The sequence below is a fragment of the Ursus arctos genome, unplaced genomic scaffold (assembly GCF_023065955.2).
Source record: "Ursus arctos isolate Adak ecotype North America unplaced genomic scaffold, UrsArc2.0 scaffold_13, whole genome shotgun sequence".
NCBI classification, from domain to species: domain Eukaryota; kingdom Metazoa; phylum Chordata; class Mammalia; order Carnivora; family Ursidae; genus Ursus; species Ursus arctos.
Genome location: NW_026622797.1, coordinates 52,334,636 through 52,349,431, shown reverse-complemented (window position 1 = coordinate 52,349,431; position 14,796 = coordinate 52,334,636). Strand labels below are relative to the sequence as shown.

The 14,796-nt window shown below is 40.1% G+C and overlaps 1 protein-coding gene across 1 annotated transcript in view; it reads left to right on the top strand.

Annotated features, from left to right (window-relative positions):
• CRYBG1 (crystallin beta-gamma domain containing 1) overlaps positions 1-14,796 on the top strand; it is a 189,330-nt gene that overhangs the window by 67,389 nt on the left and 107,145 nt on the right. The window contains exon 2 of the mRNA XM_057311159.1: positions 10,757-10,895. Within this exon, the coding sequence (XP_057167142.1) occupies positions 10,757-10,895 (139 nt within the window). The remainder of the gene's footprint in view (positions 1-10,756; positions 10,896-14,796) is intronic.

Genomic DNA, 14,796 nt, shown 5'->3' with positions numbered 1-14,796 from the left:
AGTAAATCCATATGTGTTTTGCTTTCCCAGGAACTTGTTTGCATTTGAAGTGGAGAATCCAAGTGTTTAGTTAGGTTGATCAGTATCTTCCTTTTCTATTAGTAACACATATAAACTAGTTGATGGTTAAGTGAAAGGATAAAATGAGTAATCCAGGGACGCCTGGATGGCTCAGTCAGTTAAGCTTCTGACTTTGGCTCAGGTCGTGATCTCAGGGTCCTGGGATCCAGCCCCGCATCAGGCTCCCTGCTCAGCTGGGAGTCTGCTTCTCCCTCTGCCCCTCCCTCTGCTTGTGCCTGCACTCACTCTCTCTCTCTCTTAAATAAATAAAATCATTGAAAAAATGAGTAACCCATTGGAATGATTCAGGTGATGGTTCAACATCAAATCTTTTTGGTTTTCAGAAAATACATTATATAAATTAATGGTAATTGCAATTATATGATTTTCTCATATTTGAAATCCAGTGACATGAGTTGTAACTGCTAAATTTGGGAGAGAGAGAAAATATTTCACTTTGACTATTTCCTAAATAGAGGGAAACCCTAAGATTCTATTATTTTAAAGGGAAGAAAAGATGACAGATTGGGGAATTAATTTTGCTAATAACATTTTTATTCTTTTTAGTAAAAAGTGAGTGTAGAAGCTGAAAAAATGCCCGTAGCCTTTTTCTTCCATTATAAGTAATATGGCAAATAAAAAAATCTTAATGAAATTTATATATCTATTGATTAATTTTATGAATTGCTTATTTTTGAGAAATGTGTGGTATGTCCCACTATCTGGTTTATAAAACACAAGTTTATTTCCTTTTTGAAATATTGGCAATATTTAAAAGTTTTTTATTAAAAGCAGTATGAAAATATTTTTAAATGAAGAAAAAGAATATAGTTGTTCTTTCTTCTGTTAGCTTGTGCCTGATATCCACAAGTATTGTGAGAGTTCCTACGTTGATCCCGAGTGCAGAAGTAAAGGTCTCCTAGGTGCACACAGCTTGTTGAAACACATATCCTCATTCTACCTGTGAGATGACACTCCCTGCTTTAAAATTCTATTAAACAAAATAAATACTTTCTTGGAGTAGAAGGCTTTGTGGTTTAGTGATTCAACTCTTTCTCAGTGCTAGAAGCCTGGGTCCTCGATCAGTCAGTGCCACAAGCAAAAACTTGTTTTATGTCATCCCCGATCAAAAAAAAAAAAAAGGTGTGTGTGGGGGGGGGTGCCTGGCTGGCACACTCAGTTGAGTGTCCAACTCTTGGTTTTGACTCAGGTGGTGATCTCAGGGTCATGGGATCGAGCCCCAAGTCGGGCTCTGCACTGGGTGCAGAGCCTGCTTGAGATTCTCTCTCTCCCCCTCCCACTGCCCCTCCCACTTGTACGCTCTCTCTCTCTCTCTAAAATACATAAATAAATCTTTTTTTAAAAGAGGCATTTATTTTATACCCACTGAGTAACTGAGTACAGGTTATAGGTCTAGAAGACAATGTGGTCTAAAAAGCTCCTAAAAAGCCCATAACTGAAATGAAGAAATAATGCATATTCACAGAAAGCCCGATACGAACACTTAACAAATAATGCTAGGTTGGACCTTATTTGACTGGTTTTGACCTATAAAAATGTTACTTCACAGCATTCAGCCTAAAAGTTCACAACCAGTTACTGTCACACACCTGAACTTTGCACGTCCTTTCCGTGCGGCGCTGCTGTGCCCGGAGGCCCGTCCTGAGCCTAGGAAGCGCGGGCCCGCGGCGTTTCCCTTGGAGCACTGCACGTTTGCGCATGCGCAGGGCCGCCTCTTTGCTTCTGCCTGCCCCCCCCCCCCCCTTGGCGACATTACTTCCGTGTGTGGGGGTTTTCTTTCCTCCTAAGCGTATCCTCACTTTATTTGGAATACTTTCCTCTTCCTCTCTGCTCTTGGCCAAAGGAAAATCTCTCCCTTCTCCCTCACTTCCCGTCCTTCCTTTTTTCTTTGTATTCGTTCTGTCTCTTTCATTCTACTGTGAATCATGGTCACGTAGCTGATGGCTGTAAGGCCCAAGAGCAAAGTTAGTGATATATTCATATGAGGAAAAGAGAAAACTATAAATTTTGTTGTGAAACAGTAATAGTCTAGATCTGGTAACAATAAAAAAGCCCTATAAAGTCACTTTATAATCTCTGAAAAGTTCTCTAACCATTAACTCTATTTAGTTGAATGTGCTTTTTCTCAATAATCCCTATCCCAAAAAGAAAATAATCTGTACTTGAGAGAAAGAAATACTGTTTCTTTTTTTTTTTTTTTAAGAGTTTATTTATTTGAGAGAGAGCGCGCGTGCGTGCGTGCGCAGAGCAGGGAGGGAGGGGCAGAGGGAGAAGCAAAGGGAGAAGCAAACTCCCCAGGGAGACCGATGTGGGACTCAATCGCTGCACCCTGGGATCATGACCTGAGCCGAAGGCAGACGCTTAACCGACTGAGCCACCCAGGCACCCCAAGAAATACTATTTCTAAGGCTGTTTTTTTGCTTTCTTGTTTTTTTAAACCAATATCAATAATTCTATAATTCATATTAGCAATTTCTTTCTTTCTTTCTTTCTTTCTTTCTTTCTTTCTTTCTTTCTTTCTTTCTTTCTTTCTGCTCTGGTGTACTATTTTAGCTACATGAAATCGACTTGTCATGTAGCTTATCTGGGAATTAAACTACCATTTATAATATTGTATTTATAAGATAGTAAGTCAGTTACCTTTAAAAAAGTTTTGGAATACAACCGTTCGGTCAGTTGGGATTTCCTTTAGTACAAACTGGATACCTACGGGGGAAAGAAACACAAGATTCATTATAATGTAGTGTACTGGAGGAAATGAATTTTGAAATTAGACTTAATAGAATTCGATAGCCAGAGACTGCCAAGAGGAGAAGGGAAAGAATTAATAGGAAACCTGAGCAAAAAATAAATAATGAAACCAGTTGTGCATAAGGGAAGAGCAAACAAATCTCTCTGACCACAACTGAGGGAAGAACGGTTGGAGAGGCAGTGGGTTACTCCTAAGAGGGGAATTCGGAGCTTGTTACTAGCATCTCTGTAAAGACAAATTTATTAAGCTAGATAGAGAGCAGTGACAACTTCTTACACCACAGACGAATTCAATTCATGGGAGCCAAGAGTATAAATATCAGTCTATTCTCAGATTCAGCTTCTCATTGTCGTCAGTAAGCAAATCTGTATTCCTGATGTGTCCGTAATATGTTTTGCATTATTACTTCTTGTTAGAAATGATTTTTAATTAGAGTTTTCTTTTATAACATTAGCACCAGTTAAAGATACTAATTGAATTGATCGTTAAGTAAATGATGACAGTTCTAGTCACTACCAGAGGCCGTATCTAGGAGACCCTTAAGCAACTCCGGTCTCTTACCAAGTTAGCCTGTCTGGTGCAGGTGGATGGGGGAAGTCAAGGATTAATTCAGGCAATTATGTACTAATTACTGATCATTTTATATTAATCATTGAGCACCTGCCAGGTATTTGGAAACTGAGGAAGTCAAACATGATGAGATTGACAGATGAAATTGGAAACTAATGTAAAAACTAACATCCATAAGAATTATCTTGAAAAGGTAAAAAAAAAAAAAAAAGAAAGACTCATTCTTATATTTTAAAACAATTTCTTTAGTTTCCTACTATCGTCAAAGGGCATTTACTATAAGTGCTACATTGTGTGTGAAAATGTTTTATATGTCTTACAAGTAACATTTAAAGACTCAATCCTCACTTCTAGGTTTATATGATTTATAGACCACTGTATAGTAAGAATATATTGAGTAGAGCCTTTAAATCTCTGAATTATAGCTCTGAGAATACGGAGAGTACCTAATTTGTTGGAAAGTAGATATCTGTGAGTTCAGGAAATATAGTAAATGCTGAACATTTTTGATACAAGGAACAATTACACAATTTTTTTGCACAATTACAAATTTATCTTGAAACTTTTTGCTTCTCATGTCGTTATAAAGTAATAATGCTTGCAGCAATGCAATTATTATCAAAGCTCAAGTTTGGTGAAGATAATTCTTCGAGTGCCTGGAAGGGCTAACTTAGGCACACAAGTTTGGTGCAGGTTCTTTAGGGACCCTAGAGTTTCATGAATTCTTACTAATTGTGGTCGGCACAGAGTCATTTTGGATTACTGAGCCAAGGTGTGGCAAAGGTAAACAAAGGAAGCAGGTGATACACACTAAAGGTGCTGTAAAGTCAACTTCGAAGGGTGTGACATCACCGTAGACTTCTGGAAAATAACAACAGATGGACCAGCCTAGCTGCAACTATCATGGGTAGGAAGAGGTGCTTTTGAACCAAAGCTTTATACTGACGTTGTTTGAAATAGTCATCAACAGCACTGGCTCCGCAACCAGCTGCTGTCCTCATGAGTCAAACCATCTTTGCGGAAAGGGCTTTGTATTCCCTCACCCAGTAAACCCTGACTGAACATCTGTGATGTGACAGATGTGGTTACATGCCATGGCAAAAACAGAGAGAATCATACACACGAGCTCCCTAAGGAGCTTGCTCTCTGAGATAAAAGAACTTACTCTGTGAGAGCAAGAGCCATCAATGATTATAACGAGAGCCAGTATAGCAAAATTGCCTGTAATGTAGGTGTTTAAGGGAGCTTTGTTTGAAAAGGTAGACTGGGTCCAGAAGATGGAAGAGCTTCCATGCTGGACTATTTATTCTATACCCAGTGCCCAACCATCTAATGGCTTTCAAATAAGAGAATACACTAGAAAGATCAATCTGTTTGTGATGTTAGAGCGGGTTGGAGGATGCAGAAGAGAGGAGGTAGCAGAGGATAGCTGGAAAACTCTCGAAACTGAAAAGATAATGAAGTTTGGGAATAGGATAATGGTCAATTGAATGGACGAGGGTTTCATGTATTTCTACCCCATCACTTCTTCCTCCAAAGGATTTACAGTTTATATCCAATTAACAATGTAAAGGTGAAGATTAGAAAACTAAAATATATAATGTGGTATAAAATAATAGTGTGATAAGACCAGAAAGACAATTACTTAACAGAATTATGCATTCACAAAGTTCTGTATCATTACTAAAATTGATTCACGATCGGATACACAGTCCTCATTGTCTGAAAGACAGCAAGTGAGGAAAAGAGAAGCTTTTTTTGGCACTTAAGAAGAAGAGGAATTTCTCTTTTCTGGCCCCATAGAGACTATTAAGTAAGATGGTGGCTAACACCCTTCTCAGCTTCCCTGCAATGTGTCTGACAAAGAGTTCTTATGTGGCTGAGGCTTTAGTGTCTCTCAAAGCAAGCTCAGGTGTGGTAACAAAGGAGCACTTGACCAGTGACCAGAGGTGGGGTGATGGGAGCAGGAGAGCCCAGGGATGACTCCCCAGGGTTGTCCATGGTGATTTAGGGTCGGTTTTCTACACTCATACCTATAATCATTTTCTTCTTGCTTCTTGCCTGCCCCACGGTAATATAATCACCGCTAGCTTTGTTTTGTGTTGCAAAGGATAGCAATTTTAAAAACTCTCTCTTGCATTATTAATTTGTTATTTATGAGCTTGGGAAGGTCATTAGACAGTCTTTCTTTGGGGATTAGATATGCCATCAATAGAAAAGCTACATTTGCTCTTCTCTGCCATTAGGTTATAGGAACTTGAGTAGCCTCAAAAGGAAAATACCAACAATCAAGAAAATTTCTTTTATATTTTAACAATGAAATTGTCCAGCTTGAATGTTTTGAAGAGAAATTGAAAAAATGCCATCATCTTTGGTTCCTCCAAGTGAGTGAATGTCCAATCATGCATGAAACGTGAGTCTCCTACTGAACGTGAGCCCCTCCTTGAGACACAGACCTCGGTTTGTCAGTTCTCCTGGCTCTTGGGACAGTTATTCCCCAGGTTGTTTTGGTCCCTCATCCTCTTTGCTCTTGCCCAGAATGAGATCCTTCCTTCCTCTGGGAACACCAATAATGAAGCCAAATTTTGTTGAGCCCAGCCTGGCTCTGGGTTGGCTTCATAGTTTCTTGATCATGGAGAGTGATCCCAGATGACCAAAATTTGCATATTATTGGTTCTGAGATAGCTTGATTCAATTTCACACACTCTGTAGTACCCAGAGCCTAGACTTCACACAATGGAATGATCATGGCAAAGGTCCCCAGGCTTTGTCGGAGAGAAGATGATCTGCATTCCAGGGGTCAGATATGAGGGGAACTTGGACATTCCGCCCCGCACAGCACATTGGGAGATGGCCCCCAGCCTTCAAGCTGCCATTTAAAACATTGAGGGTCCCAGGAGGATGAAGGCTGACTGGACCAGAGAGTGTTACTTTTTATAGAAACATTAAAAAAAAAACAAAAAAAATGATGAGTAGACGGATGATCTTTGCAACCAGTAGATGGCAGAGTTTGTGCGTTAAAGCTATTACCATTTGCCGGTGCTCAATGCTTCTATTAATGTCAGAGTAATCTTTACGTAGCTAAAACTCCGAGGATGTTTTGGATTTTTAAAACTTGAATGAATATAGAAAGTTAGATTTCTATCTCCAGCCAACTGTGGTCATGAAACTCATCTGCAGAGAATTTGAAATTAGTCTCTGAACTGGGAGTCAGGTGGGTTCTGTACTCCCATCTCTGCCATTCTTGTTTCTATATCATTTCACATTGAACCTGATAAATACGCCAGCTCAAAGTAACATCTATGTGACGCCTAGTAAGCTGTTATTCAGGAAACGTTAACTGACATTCGCATGCAGAATTAAAATAACTCGTACTTACTGAGCACCTACTGTGTGCTAGTACTAAGCTAATGAGCATTAGCTAATTTCAATGAGCATCAGCTAATTCAATTCTCACGACAGTCTGGTTATGATCCCTATTTTGCAGATGAGGGAGCTGAGGCTCAGAGAAGTTGTGTAACTCGCCAAGGTGACATGCTAATGGCGGGGTTGGTATGACCTGAAATCTGTGTGTATCACAGCTCTATTTCATCTCCTATTCAGCTGAGAAAAATAGAAGTCTGACTACGACATTGCTTCCGAAAGAAACACCCATTCTGTAAAGCTAAAACCCTTGGTTTCCAAGGTAAATAAATGTGGTATTTTGTTTGTTTGTTTTCTGGAGTTAGGACAGATTTACGTGGCCTTACGGTGACACCGTCATTATTTGCCTCTTGGCGAGCCTTGGCATAGAAGTCAGACTTCGGTTCCATGTACCTGGGGCATCAGCAGGCCCCCAGTTCTGTCAGCCTCATGGTTTCTCAGAGCCGTTGTCTCTTCAAATCTGCAGTGAGGGGACTGCGCCAGGCAATCTCGAGGACCTTTCCAAGTCTAGAATGTTCTGATGGTGTGTGTCCACAATCTGAGTTGCTCAGGAAATGGTAGCTCTCTACCATTTAGAGGTCGCAGCAGAAAAATACTACATATACTGTTAGCTTGTTAGCGAATTAAAAGTTTTCTTCTTTCTTCATGGCCAGAAAACTTACGTAGCTGTACAGCCACTGCCTTGATTCAGAAGAGTGGTTCTAATACCTGGTGTTTTAAGCTCTCATGAGGAAGTAATTCAATGCACGGGAAGCCCCTTCAGGAACTTCGAAATCCCAGTTCCAAGGCACATGAGAACACATGAAGAGTTCTTTGAGTAGACAATAGATGGCGGTACAGCACCAGTTTGTACCCTGCCCTTAGACCTACACCTTTTGTGTCACGTTTTTATTATTTTACCCGTACATTATCTCTGAAGCAAGAATTACTAGATAAAGAGGGGCGCCTGGCTGGCTCTGTCTCTAGAGCATAGACTCTTCATCTCGGGGTCGTGAGTTCAAGCTCCACGTTGGGTGTAGAGCCTACTTTTAAAAAAGAAGAAAAAGAATTGTCAGATAAAGAAACTCATTTAACTTGCTTTATATTGGGCTACAGGTATTAAAATGTTTGAGGGGCAACTTGATGAAATAGACCAAACCTGAAGCAGATTCACAGGAAGCAAATGAGGCTTATGCTTCAAGGGCCACTCCCAAGGCTTTAGGAGAGGTCCTAATGTTATAAAGGTTGAAAAAGATATCTTGTTTTCTTTTTCTTAAAGAGCCCTCCCCCCCAATTATATAAGCTTCAAGCACACAAAGCTTGGATTTGTCTGGAAATAGCACTGTGGCTTTTAACTCAAGAAAGGGTAGACAATCTTGCCATTCTTAATGTTCTACCAGCTTCATCTCCAGGGAAAAGGGCAATCTGGTTTTTAAAACCAAGCCAAATAAAAAGGAAACAGAGTAATTGGATAAGCTGGCCAATGTTCCACTTACTAATGAGTCTGAGTTAAGTGAAGGAGTTAACACTGAAACTCTTTCATTTCTGGCAACAGAGTTGTGCTAAAATGAGGGAAGCACAGATTATAATTAGCAAATTAATACATTATCCCGTGCTAAAACTCCAGATCAGTATGATAGTGTTTAGGGGATTTTATTTTATCTTTTTTTTTTTTTTTAACTGAAGAGATCGTGTCCTTCATAAGAGACCAGTAGTGACTATTCACAAAGAAAACTGTACTTCCATTTACAAATCTTCCCTTTCTCACCAGAGAGCCAAGCTCAGCCTTTCTTAGGACTACCTGTGGCCTTCCTGGGAGTTAAACTAAAATTTACCTTTGGAAAAGAAAAATTAACCAACTTTCCTATTGGCCTTTCCCTTTACAAACATCACTTACTAAGGTTGGCTTGTAGGCCAGGGAGATTTATCTCGTCTCGCTCCGTGTATAACTATTATTCAGAATAATAGTGCCCCCTTAAGAGCCCTTATGTCCACTAGGCCTTAATACGCTTGAGGGCAGAGGGTGGGTTTGTCCATCTGTGTACCTCAACATACGACACACAGAGAGATGTAAAAATGCTTGCTGAAAGAATGAAGCTAAGTGTTGTTAAAAAATTAACCACATGGCCTAGGGACCCTCCAGCATGATTCTGGGTCTATTATATCCGTGTAATATACTGTGAAGATTGGTTTCAGCAGACAAACTTGTATAATAAGTTTGCTGTGTGTACAAGTTCCGCGTCTGACACTCTAGAGAGGAACTGGAAATGCTCGTGGGGTGGCCTGAGCATCTGGGGTTGGGTGAGAAGTTGTCCTGAAGTTGAGCTCTGCTTATGAAGCCCTCCCAGCCCACACATCGCGTGGCCTTCTTTATCTCCCCAACTGAGACCTGGGGCCAAGTTTGAAATAATGGCACCTGTGACCAGGTGCACAGACATGCTGCCTGTATCTGGGTCAGGAGGAGAGAGAAGTCAGCCAACACGTCATCTGCCTCCTCCTCTCAAAGGCAGGTGAGAGGTTATTTGCCATACCACAAACACCCAGAATTTCCTGTTTCAGAATTATGGGCAAAGCAAGCACCATTCCTGGACTATCTATAGTAGTCCCCCCCCTGCTTCCTCTGGCCATTGAGAAACTAAACCTACCTTCTGTTTCTTCTGTGAATTATTAGAGCCTTGGATTTTTAGTTCTCTTCCCACTTCATTAGCATTCTTCACTCAAAGACCTTCTCCTGCTCCAGTACTTTATTCCAGCCTTAAGTATACAGTTAAGAAATGTATCAACAATTCTATCTCTTAGGATGCTCAACTGCAGGCAACAGAGAACAGCCAACTCAAAATGGCTCAAAGAATAGAGCATTTATTATGCACCGTAACAAGAACTCTAGAGCTAGGGTAGGTCTAGGATTGGTTAATCCAATTGCTCAACAATATATTCGAAGATTCAAGCTCTCATATTTCTGTCCACTTTCTGCTCCATCTGTTCTCCTTTGGCTAATGCCACTCATGGTTCCAAGATGGCTGTCACATTCATCATATGCAGGTATGACACTGGCCTACAAGGAAGAACTTGTTTTTTCTGTAAACCTTCTTTTAAGAGAAAGATCTTCCACTGATTCCTTCAGCAGACTCCCTCACATCTCATTGACCAGACTTGCACCAGATAACTCAGGCAAAGTACAAACCATTTAGAGGGTCAGAGAGACATAAATCAATGGGATAATGTCAGCAAGAGAGATATGTGGGCATAAGCCTAAATCAGTTACTGGCGAGGGGAACAGGACACCAGGGATAGACCAATCACAATGGACTACCAAGCCAGAAGTGGCTTCCTCTGAGGCACACGGAGGATGGATATCTGAACAAAATCAGGGTTATTAATGAAGAAAAGTATGTTTGTGTGGGAGGGATGAGGTGTCTGGGAGTTTGGATAAAGGAAATGGTTTGGGGTAGGAATCCACCAAGGTTGGCTAGAACACTCTGCCTTCATTGGTTTCCATTTCTTTTAACTCTAATAAATATTACTAATCCTGGGAATGATTCCTTTTCCCTGGCATAGCCTAGATCCTTCTCCTAATGGATTTGGTACTTACTTCATTTCCAATGTTCAGAAAATTTACAAATATCTCTTCTTAAGAGCAATGACAGTAGAGCAACCAAGAAATCATAAAATGAAATTGGATTGCCCAAACCTATCTATAAATGTTATTTATCCACCTATCTAGCTCTGATTTGTTTTCTGCATAGGGTTTAAAAGAATTCTGTTGGCCACATGGCAAAGTCCTCATGGTTTATTCCTAAATGCGTATGAGAGTACCAAATGTAGGTTTTGAAGAATGATTCCTTATCTTGGCTACTTGGAAATATACAAACAGAAATGCGCCTTTGGGTTTCTTGAGTTTTCAGAGTTCTTGATAGGTGATTGACATAACTATGTTTCCATTCTTTACAGAGCTTTGGAGGTAGGGGATGGAGGCCATGTGGCTCCAGACTGCCAGAGATTTGCATTGCATCGTGGGGAATCCCAGCTCCTTCACACCACCGCTGATGTGCCTGGCCCTTTGCCTATGGAACCTGGAATGTTTAAAAAGGTAATGCTTCATTTCCAGTATTTGGCTCCCAGGAATAAACACTTTGGTGAACTAAAACATGGTAAAATAACCCTTGTCTGATTGAAAAGCACATACTTACAACGAATGTAAGTTGTAAAAAGGGCATTGTATATCAAAGCACCAGGATAATAAATAATGAGTCTCAAGGCGTGAGCGTGAATCTTTGCTCTACGCTGCCTTCAGATGTTCTTCCTCATTGTCAGGAGTGCCTTTTGCCTGCCTTTTTTCTTTCTGTACAGACTGTGTTTTAACTCAAAGGCATATAAAGTAAATAGGACATCAATATTTGGAATTCCCATAAAAACATTTATACTACTTCCTACTGCAAGGATTTTAGAGTTGTTATTATATCAGCAGCTGCTTCTTAATATCTAGAGGTTTGCATAGAAAGTTCTGACTCAATTGTATTGCCTTAAAAAAAAAAAAGGAGCTTTCCCCAATGTGGGAGATAGAGAAGTGTATGCATGTTAACCACATTCATTCACTCATAAAAGGATATTACTCACATACTTGTCTGCGGCAGGAAAGCACAATGGTGTCTTTAGCCATAGTGCGAGAGCTGGTGGAGCTGCCGGGCTTTGAAGGTTGTACAATACATTTCTTGTTACAACCTACAGCTGTAAAATCAGTGACTGTTAGTAGTGAAAGATATTTTGTCATGAAAGAAATCCTCCCCCCACCAACAAGAAATTTGCTTTAGTAATGCTATATACTAGAAGTTAATTATTAGTGCAAGATGAGAAGTTTTGGAGATGGGATGCACAACAGTGTGAATAGACTTCATGCTACTGAACCGTATACTTACAATGATTAAGATGGTAAATTTTATCTTATGTGTATTTTACCACAATTTAGAATAAAAAAATTTTTTTAAATTACTTAGTGATGGAAGCAGTAAAAAGAAAAAGACATGATGAGATTGTTAGTTCATATTTTATATTTTATTGGAACATGATAAAAGTAGGGAGGGAGAGGCTCCTGGGTGGCTCAGTGGGTCAAGTGTCTGCTTTTGGCTCAGGTCTTGACCCCAGGGTCCTGGGTCGAGCCCCGAGCCTGGCAGGCTTCCCTCTCAGCGGGGAGTCTGCTTCTCCCTCTCCCTCTGCCCCTCCCCAGGCTCATGCTCTCTCTCTCTCTCTCTCAAATAAATGAAATATTTAAAACAAAAAAGGTAGGTAGGGAAATTCAATAGAGAAACTTTGTAACTCAAAGCAGCATTATATTAATCAAAGTATCTGACATATAAAATTAACTTTTATAAAATGTTAAAATAAAAAATCAAATTTAAATTTTAAAAATTAGAAAACCTGGCTTCCTGTATGTTATACTTATATTCAAACTGTTTTCACATTTTGTCCTTCTTTCTTTATAAGAAATAGTTTATAACTGTAAGCAAAACCTCATAAATCTAGTCACTGGTCCTAGCTAGCATTTCAAGTTGTTTCTTACTTGTGTCCTTTAATAACTTAAAATAGAAATAATTGTGTAAGTATCATGCCATTAACTGTCCTGTGATGTTTCCTCAAGTCCAGGAAACAATAGGCAGCAGCATTCAGAGCTGGGGCACGAAACAAACCCCCTGAGAGGGATGGCGAGAAGGGTGTGTGGGGAGGGCCCTTCTCCTGTGGTTCACGGCCCAAAGACAGTCCTGTCTTCTTCACAGTGCTGATATGCCATCTGGGCATGGTCTCTCAACCCTTCCTTGCTCTCCTGGACTATGGTCAGGGAGCCCTGGGCATGGGGCAGCCCTCAGGGAGAGGCCCCAAGGCCAACCCAGAGCGTTCAGGACTGTGAGAGTGGGCAGAGACAAGGAGGCTTGCAACCAGAGACAGGGGAACTGGGAACCCAGTGTAGCAGGGAGCCAGAGCGGGTAGAGAAGGGCAAGAAGGTGAAGAAGGAAACAGAAGCAGTCTGTCATTCTGGCTACACCATCTCCGAGTGTCACCTGAGATGGGATCAGCCAGGCAGTGCCTGAAGCTCTCTACTCGTATCACACCTTCCCCCTGAGAGATGGCCAAACACCCACAACAGGAGGGACTGGCTCTAAGGTCCACCTCTGGGTCTGCCTGTTGTCTCTTTCGGCCCTCTCCCTCCATCTCCCTGCCCTCTCTACCCCTCCATCATCCCTCTTACTCCTGCTCTCTCTGGGCTCCAGCTCTCTAGATCTTTCTCATCTGCATAGTCTACCAGGCCTGGAAGAAAAAGACAAGCAGTGGAACAGACTTTCTCTGCCCTGCTGATGTGTTCTCAACTTCATCTCTCGAGATCATGGTGGAGAGGAGTCAGTGGATCATTCTCCAAAGGGCAAGCCATCCCCCAACACTGGCCTGGCCAGTGTCCTTAGGAAACAAAGGTTAACTCCGCTTAGATTCTGGGTGGTTCGTACCTACTGTGAGTGCCTGTGTGCCAGGCACGCCCCACACTTTCCGAAGCACCCTTCTCTTAGTCTGCTCTGCAATGAGCCTGCTCACTTCCTTGGAGAATCAGTGCATTTATTAGGCCGGTTCATCAGGACCACCCTTGGCATCTTTCCCAGGCAAAAGGCCATAAATTCTTCTTAAGATTCCTGAGTTGATCCAGCCCTCTTGGTTATATGTATTTATTCAAATGAGTGTTTAAATTTTTATTTGCATTAAAGTTAAGCAATTTGCCTTTCCCCAAACAACCAGAATTTATTCATTCTATTTGTTCTGTACATTTTGTTACTGCATTTGTTTATTTAACATGCTGTTAAAATTCCTTAGACATTCCTTAAAGATGACAATACTATATTGAATCCTTCAATTAAAATAAGAAGACATTTACTACACCTGCTTGTGTAAACGGAAATATGGATTTATAATTACAAAGGTAGTACTGCTTCTCAAACACATACATACATCAAGTAGGGGAAAAAAGCATAACAAAAATCAAAAGAGATTATTACTAGAATTCAAATCTTAGATGGGAAAAATCACCAGGGATTTTATATTTATTTGTACAAAACAATCTTTCCTTTAAATGGCCACATAAAATCTTTAGTCCATTTTACAGCAGAAGATATGTTTATGTAAAATGTTTATTTCTAACAGACCACTTTTTCATATTAGAGAAAAGCATAAGGAAGTGGTATCACTAAATGAAAACATATATTCTGTATGTAAGTGACAATCATGCTGAGTAATTCTTTCTTTGCAGGTAAGAGAGGATTAATATTGTAGATTAGTATGTGTTTTGTTATATTTATGTACTTATATTTATTATGTTATATTTTCTGCTTAATTTATTTCATAAGTAAAAATATCTTAATTCCACGACAGGGAGGTATTTCTGGGACATGAAGGAACACTCTTTATTAATTAAAGCATTTCTTTAAAAAAGAATAGAACAAGATGCTGAGAAGTGTATTGTTAATTAACATCAGCGTCTTCCAAGAAGGCAATTACCTTAATGAGAATTTCTATGATTTCTAGTACAAAAATCATTTAATCCCTTTTCAATTACAATCACTTATTTTGATCTGGAAAATTGCATGTGACTATAGTGATTATAAGTAAAAGTTTAATCATTCTGTAGCCAAGTTCAAACAAGTAAAGTGGAATAAACAGGAACAGCAGTTATTTGATTAATTCAAGCAAAAAACTATTTTGCTTTAACCGTTTGGATTCTTTCATTCTTGATGACCTGGATAAAACCTCTATTTCCCATTATCCACAAGTGTGTGTGCATATGTACTTTTTAAAAGATAAAATAAGCCCCTGCCCCCCTCAAAAAAAAAAAGGGTAACTATAATCTATAGAGGAGAAGAAGTCTTGCAAATCAGTGTTGTTCCTTCAGAAGTCACTTGTATGGATTTTGATTCTTGTCCATGTTCCCGCCCCATCATTCAGAGAACATCCGGAAA